Source organism: Glycine soja, chromosome 12 (assembly GCF_004193775.1).
Source record: "Glycine soja cultivar W05 chromosome 12, ASM419377v2, whole genome shotgun sequence".
In the NCBI taxonomy this organism is placed as follows: Eukaryota; Viridiplantae; Streptophyta; class Magnoliopsida; order Fabales; family Fabaceae; genus Glycine; species Glycine soja.
This window is the reverse complement of record NC_041013.1, coordinates 17,244,453-17,259,233: the sequence shown is the minus strand read 5'-3', so window position 1 is coordinate 17,259,233 and position 14,781 is coordinate 17,244,453. Positions and strand designations below refer to the sequence as shown.

Sequence of the window (14,781 nt, the reverse complement as noted above, 5' to 3'; positions counted from 1 at the left end):
ATCTCTTAACAACTGTGAAATTTATGTCATTTGGACCATGAAAGATCCAAATAGAACCTCAAAAGAACAACAATAAAGGAAAAGAAAGAGAGAAGGTAGAAAAGAGAGAGAGAATTCAATATTCTATTTTGAGAGTTCACAAATGAACCAAAAGTCTATACAAAGGATTTTACAGGATCTTTAGTTGAGATTACATAATTTTATTTTTGCCTTAAAGGATTTTCGTTGCAACGAAAGTATAATTTGCTGCAGCAAAACTACACTTATAAACTAGGGACTCTGCACTTGATCTTCTTGCCTTTGGACTTTAGACATCTCGTTGTGGTGAGTTTTTTTTAATTCCAAGGTCTCCAGCTTTGTAGATTCTTTATGGTGAAGTGCAACTTCATTGGGACGAATCTTCACCATTTCCACCTAATCAACAATCTTGTTTCACTATGACAAAAGCTTATCTTGTTGTAGTGAGATCATCTTTGTAGCTTCTCATTCTTTAATGATCCAAATTTTTTTCTTGTAACATCCAAATTTACACAAAAACATAAAAAGAATTATATGTTTTAGTTTCTAAAACTAGGTTGTACAATTTATTAACAAAAATTACAATTAATTCCCAAAATCCTAAAGAAAATATAAGATAATTTCTCACAAAATAAGGTGTGGAACATAATTATTACTGCCTCAATCCATAATCAAGGTATCATTTCACTAAAGAAAATAATATATATATAATTTAATTTCCGGATGGAGTTTAAGAATGAAATATGGACTTGATCAGACTATTTCATAATTTTATTATGAGTTTGGTATTTTATTAAATTATAAAAACCTGATTTTAATGAACGATTTTAATTATGATTTTTTTAAAAGAAGGTCTTCTAACTAATGTTACTAACATCTTTTTTGTTTTTTATACTTATATTGAATTAAATCCTTCTAACCCAAAGGATTGACATAGTAGTATACAATCTCATTACATTCACATGAGTGAGAATGATTTATTTGATGAAAAATTTGTGTTGGATTCTCATTGTGTATAAAATTTCCTTGGGCTAGCTTTAGTCACACATCGTAAACGAAATTAGTCTCTGACCCAAGACAAAAAAGAAAAGAATTAAAGCCTTCTTTTTTTGTTTTAAAAGTTGTTAAAATAATTCATAAAAAAGAAAGTTGTCAAAAGCAATCTATCTTTTAGTAGAATAAAGAAGAGTCCACATAACTAATAAGTCATTGGTTCAAATGGTATTGGATTTGATCTCTTTACTTTAAATAAGGTCTCGATTTTAGTCTTGTGGATTGAAAAAAGGTAGTTGGAAAAGAAAAATTAGTGCCAGACCTACTCTTATGTGAGGGTAGGCATATGCACCCCCTCATTTTTATAAAATTACATGTATTTCTCTTAAATTTTATATTTTGCATTTCCTAATTTTATGTGTTTAGACACCCCACTTTTTCTCATGTGAGAGTAAACAAATGTACCCACATAGTTTAATAAAAGCATAAGTATTTATCTTAAAATCTTATATTTATATCTCTTATTTTTATATGTTTGAACTCGCTATCTCATTTTTTGTTAGATTTTTTAAAAATAGTTTTTCTCTCACTAACCTCAGGTCCTAGATCCATTATTGGGAAAAATCTCACTAAAAATAATTAATCAGATTTTTTGACGAAAATTAATCATAGACTAAGTTAATAAATATTTCTTACTAATGATAATTCAAAAATATATGCTCTGGCTATTAGCTTTGTACGGTCTCACTATAACAAAATTGCTCTAATTATTCATAAGTTGATAGCTAACGTTTTGTATCTATCCTCCTTTGCTAAGTCCCGCTCAGTATTTTTAAATAATCAAAATAACGAAATTGATTCCTTTGGTTGGCAAAAGTGAATCACTATTCTTTTTTTAATCTTCATTGTTTCACTTTGTATTGATACTCATTCAAATATGCCAAGATAATTTAGCTACTGGATTAAAAAAAATGGACAATATATCAATATTTCGCTTTTGCGTATTGATTTGGAACTTTCTACTCTTTGAATCAATCATCAAATCTATATTTTAAAAAATAATTATATAATCTAGAATTATTTATATATGCATCAAAATTAACATAAAATATTATGAAAACATGTTAATATTTAAATTACTATGGATATATTTTTGGCTTAAATATGTTTTTGGTTCTTATAAATTAGCGATTTTTTATTTTTGGTTCATGTAAGTTTATTTTTCTAATTTTAGGTCCTATAAGTTTACGTGTTTTTAATTTTGGTCCATGTATAATATTTTACACATTTTTAGTCCATATAAGTTTATGTTTTTCTAATTTTAATTTCCCTAAGCGCAAACTTATTATAGGGACTATAAATAAAAATTAGAATCTTAAGAGATCTAAAATTAAAAAAAAAAAAACACAAACTTACCAAGACTAAAAAAAAAACTTACAAAAACCAAAAATAAAAAAAATAAACTTACAGGACCATTACTTAAGTTAATATTTATATAGTTATGTTTTAGGCCGTTGCATATATATAATTGTTACAAAAAAGCTACTCTATTTTAATAAGTTTTATATATAAAAAAATGTGTCACTTTTTTATATCATGACAAGAAATAAGATAAACAGGTTATATGTTACAATTTCACAAGTTCGAAGCAAATCAAATTTAAAAATTGTTATGAAAAAGTTAAAGAAGCTCAATGACTTAGATGACTATGTATAAAAAAAATATTCTAAAATTTAAAAATGAAAACTAGTAATATTACTATCTTAGTTTGTGGTGTTAGTTAAAAAAGTTAAAATCAACTTCTTTTGGCATAATAGTGATAACTACACCCCTAAAATTGGAGTCTTGCTCCTCTCCCATTACTAAAAGAACTCAGTAGGAAAGAGATACACGCATAGAATCAATGGTCCATTGATCTTCTGCATCTATCTCTCTCCCACTGGACTCCACTAGTAACTAGAGAGGATATTTTTGCCTGAAATTGTCCCTTGTAGAAGTGTATACATTGATGCCAACAATAATGGATCTAAGCTTTCATTTTGTGATAGAGCTTTAGTTTGGCTATCAAGTTAAAATTTACGGGAACTACTAATGCCAATACCACATTTGCTATTTAAACTACCCATATGGGTAGTTTCTTTTTTATTTTCAAAATTGTCCTTTCCACAAAAGCATACTTCCATTGTGGATTATATACTATAAAATCATGATTTTATTATATATGTTTTTTTACCCCCAAGCTATACAATGAAATCAGAATTTTGTTGTGTAATATGAGGGTAAAAAAAATATAAAATATAATTATAATTTCATTGTTGAACAACACAATGAAATCATAATTCCATTGTGCATTTTTTTCTACCCTAAATAACACAATGGGATGAATGATAATTCCGTTGTGGATTTTATTTCTACTTCCAATTATACAACAAAATCATGATTTTGTTATTATATAATATAACATAATCATAATTTTATTGTGTTGTTTTTCATTTTTATTTTTGTTATTAAAAGTGTTTTAATATTAAAAAGTAAAGTTTAATGTATTTATTGGGACTAAACAGCCATGTTTATGATGGTTCGATAAGTTAACAATACCCTTGAATCAATTTCTCATCCAACATTAATTATATGTTAAAATTTATTTCAAAATAATTGTTTTAAAAACCAAAAAATAGAAACAATTCGAAAATCTTTCCTCATCATCTTAAATTTTATTTATACGAGAAAAAAATATAAAAATATAAAATATAAATATACTGGGGACAAACACTTTCAAACATACTTAATGAATTTTTTTTAAAAAAAACAATAACTGTTACCAAAAATATCTTGTATTTTTTCCCAATTAATGTCGGTGCTTTAACATATATGTCAAAATAATTTTATTAGGGGAAGAGAGCATCATGGAAAAGACTATGCTACTACACGCTTGGGGGACCACACAAGTCACAACCCATGCATGGGCCAATTGTCACCGGTAACCGGCAGAACATAGCCATGAATCATGAGAAGCATTGCATACAGCATACAGGTTGCAAACACGAGACGGATATTTGTGAGTTGCCGGTGGACGCCGGTCCACGTGTTTCGAATCATATTAAACAGGAGGCAGCTACTTCGGGTCCCTTTGTAGGGTAACGTCATGATTGTGGCTTGAAAATTTGCTAACCCACGTCACAGTGTCAAACATGTAAAAGAAAGACCCTGATATTTTTTTCTGAGCATTTTCGTCAAAACAACGCAAACCACTTTGTGAATGTTGGTTCTTATTTTGATAATTGATATTGACGTTGGCTAATTAAAATTTGGAGAATGCTAATCAATGTTTTAAGGGTATTTTTTAAGAAACTAAAAACAAGAGGTTTTTTTATTGTCTGATAAAAATTGTGCTGTTCATAATTTTTTTTTTATATATTTTCTTATGATTTTTATATTAAATATTTGTTTTATTTCTTTAACCAATATCCAGGGATGATGGTTAACCTGATCCTTAAAATTTTCATAAAAAAATGCCACCATCATGATTTTTCTAGTAAGCAAGATTGGTTTTAAAATAATTATAGATGTAGATGTAGATAATCAGTAAGGTATGAAGTGTGTATTTGTGGAGGTATTATCAAGTGTGCGCATCAATTGATAAATTGATACAAGATTATTTTAATTTTATTAGTATTTTTTGTTTCAAGTCTTACATATGTTAATTATGGACATAATTAGAAAATAAATATGAATTCAATTGAAATAGATATTTAGATAAATAATTTTTATTAGTAATAAATTCATAATAATCATATCTAAACCGAATAGAATTATCTTTCATAAGAAGAAATTATGGGTGATACCATTGAGCACGTGGATTAGTTAACACAAACTTATTTTAGCTTAATTATAGGTATTTGAGTTATAAATATATAATTATATTAAACAATTGAATATAGAGTTTATTGTTTTATTTGATTTGAAGAGGACATTTATGAAAGATATTTGTGGTTTCTAAAAAATATATGTGATCTCTACCAAAGAAAAGAAATATATTTGTGAAGTTTTTTTTTTACAATATTATTGAGTATTTATTGTGTTAATAATTATATTTCATGACAAATTTTTTTAAATGACTTAATAACACATCACTGGGGTAAATGTAAAAGTTACTCGCAGTTACAAGAAATAGGCTGACAAGTTTGTTAGGAACAGAAAAGGTTAAATATGGATAAATGTTTTTCAACAGACTTATGGAATTACAAGGATCTTGCTTATTGATGTTGTTAAGGTATTGATTAAAGAATTAAAAGAAAAAATATTTATTGTGACAATTATAAAAAATATAAAAAAACCATAAATAACAATTTTATATAATCAAATAAAATTTGTTTTCCTTTTAATTTTTTTTAAGTCATCGACATTGGTTAGTATTTTTTAGACTATAATAGTAATCATGATATAAATTAAATCTTTCTCAAAATTCTTAGACTGGAGTAGGGTGGGAATAGACGTCTTTTTAAAAGTTTAGTTTGGTCTGATAGTCTTTTTAAAAGTCTTTTTCGTAATAAATTTTTAATATTTCTTTTCTGGACTTAGAGGAAACGTTAACAAAAATATGAAAGCCAATAAAAATAATGAAGAATATAAAGGGTGTATGACTCACACCTAAATTGTAATTAAAGTCTTTTTATGGAGCAATAATGTATAATTAAAGTCTGTTAGTTTTTAAAAAAACTTAATTGTACCCAAAAAATATTATAAATATATATTGGTACCCAAAAAGTAATATATATATATATATATATATATATATATAGATCGGAGGGCGAGCCCTGGTGCAACGGTAAACTTGTGTCTTGGTGACTTGTTGGTCATGGGTTCGAATCCGGAAACAGCCTCTTTGTATATGCAAGGGTAAGGCCCCTTATAGGCCAACCTAACCTATTCAGACCCCTAAACATGAGGTTCATGGATCATTCCACTTATAATGAGCCTATATGTCCATTCATATTAATGTACATTTATTCAACATTCACATTCACTTGAAATTTATAGTTAACTTTTGAATAAATTCTTGAAGAAGTATAACCTCTCAAAAAACAATCCCAAAAAATATAAATTAAATAAAATTATCGTCTTTAGAGTAATATTTAGCAGCTCGATGTTCCAAACCAAAGTTGGTTTATATAAAATACCATCAGAAGTAATATGTGTAGGCTTGTATGTATAATTAATATTGTTCGGCATTTTAGTTTTAAAATGTTTATATATTAACATGTGTTTCCGGGACACAAACAAATTAGTGAGATGTGTTGGGATGTATGTACAAAATTGGACCAATTTCAGTGCATCTCTTAATTTTTTTATTCTGTACTTGTTTTTAAATTGCTCTTAATTAGACATCTTTGTGTTGAAAATTATTTATTTTGTCGATTTTGTTAACTATGTTTTTCTGTGGTTTAGGGGGAAATAAATAGAAGAGAGAGAAATAAAAGGAAAATAAAATAAAAAATGTGTTATTTGAGAGTATATATATATAAAGAAGAGAATGAAGAAAATTTTCTTTCCTTATTTTTTTAATATGTTTTTCGTTCTCATACTATTAGAAATATATATATTTTTTGTTCTTTGTAAAAAAATTAGTATACTTTTTGTTCTTATAAAATTAAAATATATTAAATTTTGATCTAAAATAAGATTCACATAAATATAAACTTACACGAAAATTTTTAAAGGTTAAAAATCATCACAAATATAATAAAAATATGATAAATTATAAGAATAAATAAGAAAATGCAACTTGTATTTTTTATAATTTGTGACAGTTTTTTATAATTTAGGGCTGTTTTTAACCCTAAAAAATTCAATTGCCACAAGATATAGGTTCGGATATATCATAATTTTATTTTGGAGTCAAAATTTATTACATTTTAATTTTATGAGCACGAAAAATATATATTTTTAATTTTATGAGGAAAAAATATTTTTTAGTTTCTTTTTTTATAATATTCTTTACTTGTTTAAACAGGTAAAAAAGAAAGTAAATAAATATAGTACTTAAAAATTACATTACTTGAGTGTAAAAAAAAAAAAGAATTCTTGTAGAAACAAGTTCGTGAATGTCTTGCAAGGAGCACAATTGGATTCAAAAAAATCAGAACTGTTTATTATGAAATTTTTTTCTTATTTTTATAGACAAAAATATCTTTTTAAAGAAGGGTTTAAATAATTCAATTATCATTCTTTTAGTAGAATATTAAAGAAGAGGTAACAATCAGAAAACACCAAGGAAATTGCTTTGAAGGTATTGTGGCCCCAACCCATAATCATAAAAAACTAACTACCTAGGCTCTTTCCATATGGATTACTAACTCCATGAAAACCACATGGTTTTTTGATGCCCCAATTAGCCTTCCAAGTTGTTCACAATATGACTAGTCATCACCTCCCAAGGGCCAAGCTTTGTCCAGCATGTGATAGATGCGTTTCACCAAGTGCCCGTAATTGCTGCTACATTGCCTCTCTTTGCACTTGAGATTTTAATTGATAAGAAAGTATATTGCTGAGTCACTCTCCAAGGTTACTTTTCTGTACCCATCCTTCCCTGACCATGTTTTGACCCATAAGAAATTGAACCATATTATGCCGGAAAAGAGGAGTTGAACTACATCCTATATGATACCTGAAGGCCTGTAAAAAAAGTGCAATTAACTTTTGACACAATATATACTACACCACCAGTGACGTGCGTATCTAGGATTACCTTTATAGGGCCCATCTAAACTAAGTAAAAGAATAAATACTGTTTAAAATATTATATCCTTGTGTAGAATATATATATATATATATATATATACAATGGTTTGAAACCTTTTCCTTAAATTTATCCATATGACTTCTAGTCTTTTTTTTTTTTGGTCAAAGTATTATTATTTATAAAAGATTATTGATATGCTTCTTTGTCATTCTCTTTCATAATATAATGTTAGCAAGATAGAGACTTTCACCCCTTGTGAAATTACTCTAGATCACTGGTATGTTTGACTGAAAAGACAATTATATTTAAGTCAGATTAGGAACAATAAAAAAAATTCTTTTTTTTAGGTATTTAATAAAGTTATATATATAAGATTTAAATTTAAAATCTTTAATTAAATTGAAATAATTTTACATCAATTAATTCATGAATCCTTCTCAATTTTTTTGAAGGTGAGATACGTATAAGTTTTTCCTAAGTGTTTTTTTTATAAGGTATTATCCCTTCTCTCAAAAATTTTCTAACAGAAAAAAATGTTATTATGTTAGTGGGTGATAAATAATATAAAAGCAACACATGCCGTTTATTTTTGTAAACAATGATCCTTTAAATGGAATACAGCTTCATTATATATTAGGTGCGCAGTTTTACTGGCCTTATTTAACTAGCCGTGGGTTCAATAGATTTGCAAGATTCACATTCCTAACAGTAATAAAGAAATCCATCAGCTTCTCTATAAATTAAACTGATCAACACAGGTAAGTGTACTTTGAAGATTTGATCTTTTTTTAAATTAAATTTGACGCTCTAAGCAGCTAGAATTGAGTTTAGTGGAAGAGATTTGAATTTTTACTAAGAGACATATCTACATTTAATACTTGACTATGCATGGAATAGAATCCTCTTTGAAAATAATATCTGTGAGAAACTAAAAAAAACATTAATATTCTGAATTAAAAAAAATGACATTGGTTTTTTAAGTTCCTAGTTATCTAAACAGCTGAAAAGGTATCCAGAATATCTAAATGGATTATCAATCCGATTTTATATCTATGCGTATAATATTCCAATAACTAGATTTTAAAAGTAATTGTACTTTTTCATATATATCTTTCATAAAAGACAATATTTATTAAAACAAGGTTAAATACTAAACATCAAAACCTCACCTAACAAAAATTCAAATTGCATATTTTATCACTTTGTAGAAAACTAATCCTTTTTTTTTTCTACAAAATCAATCGTAGTTAGTATGAGAGTAACTGTACCTTACAATATCGTATCAAATTTAAATTCTTAAAATCAAATTCTTGCAACAATTTTATATATTTTTCAAACGTAACTGAAAATGACCTTTCCTATTTTAGTCTCTTTTAACCACGACCCATTTAGGTCATAGGCTCTTGTCTAAACTAAAATGAATTTATTATTTTAAGGCTACAAAAATAGCTCAGCAGTTAAAGACTTACACACACTGAATCTTTCCCATAACCATGAAAGTTCTAAATGACCGTTTCACCCCCCAATCAGTAACAGAAACTGAAAGATGCTAGTTTTCTGACCTTCCCTGTGCCTACTCTGACCGTTGCTCTTCACACAGGGTCATATACTCCCTTAAATCCCTTGTCTCCTTCTTGGCTTTGATGAAATGACCAAGTTACCCTTTTATGATCTAACCAGGGTTAATTCCCCCCCTCTATGATTATGTCTTGCTTTCTAATTTAGTCTTGATTATGCTTTCTTAATGCACCTACTTTGGCTGTGGTGTTTGATAATATCCTTCCCCCTGTCAACGTCCATCCATTTCCATGATGCAACCCAACTAAACAAAAAAGATGCCGGTTGAGCTGATTGGGCCACATAAATTATTGTACATTATTATTTGGTATCTTGTGTGAATCTCACAATACCCTATATGATATGCAATTGTATTTCTACTTTCTAATTAGCGATATACGACCTAAAAAAAATCTCCCACATATTTTTCAATCTCATCTAAATTGGATAGTGGAAACAATCCATTTTCTAAACTTCCACGCTTATTATTAATTTGAAAATGTGGATTATTCATTTATTGTTATCCAAAGAATAACATAATTATGTTTCATATTATAATGGGAAGAGCTCATTGTCACTCTTATTTGCTATTATTATTATTATTAACTTCAAATATTTTTTATTAGATAGTTAAATCAAATTAATAATTTTTTAAAACATTTTTTATCTAATTAAGTTTTTAAATAACAATTATAATTCTTTAATTTTGAATAAAAATTATTTATTAACCATATTACTTGCTTTCATACATTTTTATTCAATGCCACTTAACATGCAGAAACAAAACTATCTTTGACGGTATAAATCAACTTAAGCAAAGTTATTTTACCTTAATTAATAATCTCAACTTTCACTTCACAAAAAAAATGGTCTAATTTTTCTTTCTACAGAAATGGTCTCAACTTTAAATCCTAAATATATATAATTATGTTAAATATTTAAAATGAGATTATTGTTGTTCATAATAATTATATTCAATTTGAGTAAGATTATCTCTATTAGAAGATATCAGTGGTCTTTACTAAAAAAGAAAATTGTAAAAAAAAGAACTAATTAAACACAATAATAATAGTATTTTGATATTAAATTCTATTTAAAAATAGTTATTCACATACAAGGACGGTTCAATGTTATTTAGACCAAAGTAAAATTTTAAAAATAAGTCATTATAAATCAATTAAAATAATTATTAAAATAATTTTATTTTATTTGAATGTTATTTTTTTATTTTTAAGATATAAAAATTACTTATTAAATTATCATAATTAATTTCATTTAACTTTTTTAATCTTTTATAAAGCTAATTAGTTTTTTTAACAGAAATATAGTTAATTCATTTAATCTTTTATTAAATACACTTTTGGTTTTAATGAAAATTTTATTTTTTTTTTGTTTGAATTCAATAAAACTTATGTTTTGAATTTTAAGGAGTTTTAGCTTATTATGCGAATAAAACAATTCAAACTGATATTAATTTTAAAATAGTATTTTAAATAAATAATTTTAATAATTCAACTATCAGTCTAATTTTTAGAATATTTAGTAAAGCAAGTGTTTTAGCTACAAATATCATTTTAGTATTAGTAATTATTGAATTTTTTTATAAAAATAGAAATCTAGATTTAATCAAATGAATGTATATTAATAAATGTTGTATTTAAAATTAATGTCACAATACATCGTATATCATATACATAATGTCCAACATCCAACCCTTTTAGGGTAGCCACTTTGTGTTGAATTATTATAATTATTAATTAGAAACTTTTATAGATATATGAAATCATAATGCATTATGATTTTATATATTTATAAAAGTTTTTAATTATTCAATTACTTACTAAAAGACATTTTAGACAAATGAAAAGAGAGTCAGCTGAAGATTGTGACGATATATAATATAGATCAATACTCCTTATAATATGGAATGAAAAGTAAAAAATGTTATTCTTGTGTCTCTTTCTACACCTTTTATGAAAAATAAGTAAAAAGTTTATTTAATTTTTATATATAGTATATGTAAAGTAAGTCATTTACACATCCAACATGTAGATCAACCTAATGAAACATTTATTAATAAATGTGTTAATCAACTTATATAAAATTTTTCTAACTTAATCTATTGTTTTGAATTTGAGTTTTAATTTAATTAATTATCTTGAATTTGAGCCTAAGATATAAAGTTGCATTGATACATAGAAGAAGAATTTTACTGCATATAACAATTCTATTCATCGCAATCAAAATTGCTTCTTACAGAGAATACCTATGGTATTTGTCAAAAGAAAAAAAGAAATATATATCGTTATTACGGTATATTGAAAATGAGATGCTAGAGAGTAGTAGACATGAAAGCAGTATTTTGCTTTTACTTACGGGCAAGGGTAAGAGGTAATAATTAAGGTCAAGCAAGGGTCATAATTATTTTAGCATGTACTAACAATGCTTGGAACTTTCAAGATAAGTTACAACATACATTCAAGCAAAGGACCAACAACTACATTTATAAGCATAAAACAAATCAACGTAAGATGTAGTTGAGACATATATAGTTTGATATTGAGTAGAGTATAGTAACCAGCATAGGTCATAAAATATGGTTGCAAATTAAACCTCAAAAGTCATCCATCCATCATCCAAGACCCACACCACCACACAACCAAAGTAGATAACAAGATATTATTGAAACTTAGTTGTTTAACTAAATTCTGGAGTTTGATTTCTAGCTTAGAAGTAAAATTGTAATCGAAGTTGAAGAGAACTTAATTAAATTCAAAGTTTTTTTTTATCTTCAATCAGAAATCATGAATGTTTCTTAATTCATAGAATTAAAAATCTCACTCTTAATGAATGACTATTATTAGTATGAGAAAATTTTATATGTACTGAGAATTAAACATAGTTCTTCTGTTAAATAAATAATTTTCACACGTGTGAACACAACAAATGTTTGTAACACTGACTCAACTTTTTGAATCAGCTGAATTAGAAATAAGAAATCCCAAGTAGATCCGGATTTAAAAAATAAAAATGAAATGAAAAGAAAGTTGATCACCAACAACCAAGGGCAACATAGTCACTCCACACACCAATAACCTTTTCTTAAACAGTCTCTACATTTTCCACCCTCATCAAAAGAAAAGAAACTCCCCTTAAAGCTTAAACCCCCTCATGTTCTTTTTTCTCTTTTTGGTCTAAGCAAACCACCCCACCATGGCAGCAAGAGCAACAGCAATCTTTAACACTCCCTCCTCCTCCTCCTTCTTCACATTCACACTCTTTCTCTCTCTCTCTCTCCTCCTCCAACTTTCTCTCTCCTCCCCCTCTCCCTCCATCCACGACCTTCTCCGCTCCAAAGGCTTGCCCCCCGGCCTCCTCCCAGAGGAGGTGAAATCCTACAGCTTCTCCGAAACCGGCCACTTGGAAGTCTTCCTTGACGCGCCGTGCCTGACCAAATACGAGAACAGAGTCCTCTTCGAGCAAGTCGTCACCGCCAACCTCACCTATGGAAGCCTCATAGGAGTGGAGGGTCTCCAGCAAGAGGAGCTCTTCGTGTGGCTACCCGTCAAGGACATAATCGTAAATGACCCCTCCTCGGGGTTGATACTGTTTGACATTGGCCTCGCCCACAAACAGCTCTCGCTCTCCCTCTTTGAAGATCCGCCTCACTGCAAACATGAAGGTAAAATAATTAAACTATAATTTTTTTCGGCAAATGTTAGTCATTAATGCTTAATTCTTTTCTTAGCAGGATGATTGAACCTACGATCTTCCTTTCCTTCTGTTCTCTCTTAACTATCCAATCCATCCTGTATCTCCATAATTAAACTAAAATTATCAGCCCTTTTAACCTGGTTTTCACTGAGATCTGCCTCTACCCTTTTGAAACTACTTTCCAAAACAAGATATGCGCAATCTTGGATCACACAATATACAATTGAGAGTTGTTTGATCATATCAATTATTAATCTACTGTTTCCTGGAGTCTTTCTGATTCTAGAGCTTTTTTTTTTAAATTACCATTTTTGGGAGTGTGAGTGAGGGACTGATTTTTTTTTTGGCATTTTGTGTTGATTGAGATTTCTGTTAATATGTGCAAAAGAAAATAGCTGCTTCTTCTCACAGCTTCATTCATGACCCTCGTTTCACGAACTGAATATTTGTGGAGTTACAGTAGCAGTTAATTTTTTAATTAAAAGAAAACAATTTTTGTTAATCTAACATTATTCTCTCTCTTGAAATAGTCCCTAAAATAATATTATTTTTTTAAGTAAGCTTTCAATTGTTCAGTCAGTTTAGTCCCTAAAGTAAAATTCATGAACTAATTTAAATAGTATTTTAATACTTAGTAGTTAGTACTACTTAACATAATTTATAATATTTTTGGAATTATTCAAGTAATTTGTTTTATTTTAAGGATCGTATATTTGAATGGTAATAGATTAAATGGGTAGGCTACTCTTAATCTTTGTTTTACTAACTTTCAATTTTTATTTGCTTTCTCTGAATTTATCTCTCGTGTCTTCGCATCCTAATTACCACACTGACCTTAAAAAAAAAAGGGTCAAGACAATAACATCCTCACTCAACTTTTTCATATTGTAAACCACAGACAAAAACAATTAAGAGGAACTTTCCTTGTGTTCAAAGGGAAAAAAAAAGTACAATATTCTACACAATACGTCTGATCCTGAGGCTCCTTCTGCACATCACCGTAACATATTTAGGCCAGATATGCAGTGCAGGTTCATCTAGGGATGGGGTTAATTACATGCTTTTATCTGTTTTGTTGTTTCTAGTTGTTGTTTTATGTTGCATTGCCATCATTTTTAACTTTGGGTGCATTTTCAAAGGGCCTAAAAGGACGGGATTTCTTTTGTTCATATGCAAAACTCGTGGTTGAGGCTGATTGTATGGTTGTGCAGGTGGGTTGAGGAATCATGTGAGGAAGGAAAAAGGTTTCGAGGCCCTGAGGTAGAAAAAGATGCCACCCTGTTTTTTACATGCTTCACTTGTTGTCTTTTTCTTTGGTCATGTTTATATAAATTTTAGCCTTGCAATATTATTGCAACTATATAGTAGTCATATGAATTAATGAAAGTAGGTGCTTGTAGCGTAGAGGTTGAGCATTGTAAAAATGTGAGGAGAGAGAGGGAAAAAAAAAAGGAAAAAAACTATGGAATCTGATGATGTCGTAATCAAATTTACAAGTTGTAATCTTCTAACTTTTGTTCATTATGTTGTTTCTGTTTTGAGATAAAAAGATATAATAAGTGTCAAAGCAAAGGATCAAATCTAGGTTTATGAATTCGCAAACCAATGACTAGGAAACTTGCCAACGAAAATGGAAGAAAAAAAAGGCATTTGGAATATGTTAATTGTCCCTTCGTTTTTTTTTTTTTTGCCTTTCTGACACATTGATATTACAACTGGAATTTTTGGTTCTTTACTTTTTGTTTAGGGAATAACAG

The 14,781-nt window shown here is 28.1% G+C and overlaps 1 protein-coding gene across 1 annotated transcript; it reads left to right on the top strand.

Moving 5' to 3' along the window:
- Window positions 1–12,431: 12,431 nt before the first annotated feature.
- Window positions 12,432–14,575, top strand: LOC114380502. Its single transcript, XM_028339592.1, has 2 exons — window positions 12,432–12,992; window positions 14,236–14,575. The coding sequence occupies exons 1-2, from the start codon at window positions 12,524–12,526 to the stop codon at window positions 14,286–14,288; spliced, it is 522 nt and encodes a 173-aa protein (XP_028195393.1). The 5' UTR covers window positions 12,432–12,523; the 3' UTR covers window positions 14,289–14,575.
- The last annotated feature ends 206 nt before the right edge of the window (window positions 14,576–14,781 follow it).

Coding starts and splice junctions, on each gene's coding strand:
- LOC114380502 (XM_028339592.1), top strand. CDS start 12,524: ATGGCAGCAAGAGCAACAGCAATCTTTAACACTCCCTCCTCCTCCTCC. Junction 12,993..14,235: donor GCCTCACTGCAAACATGAAG/GTAAAATAATTA, acceptor ATGGTTGTGCAG/GTGGGTTGAGGAATCATGTG.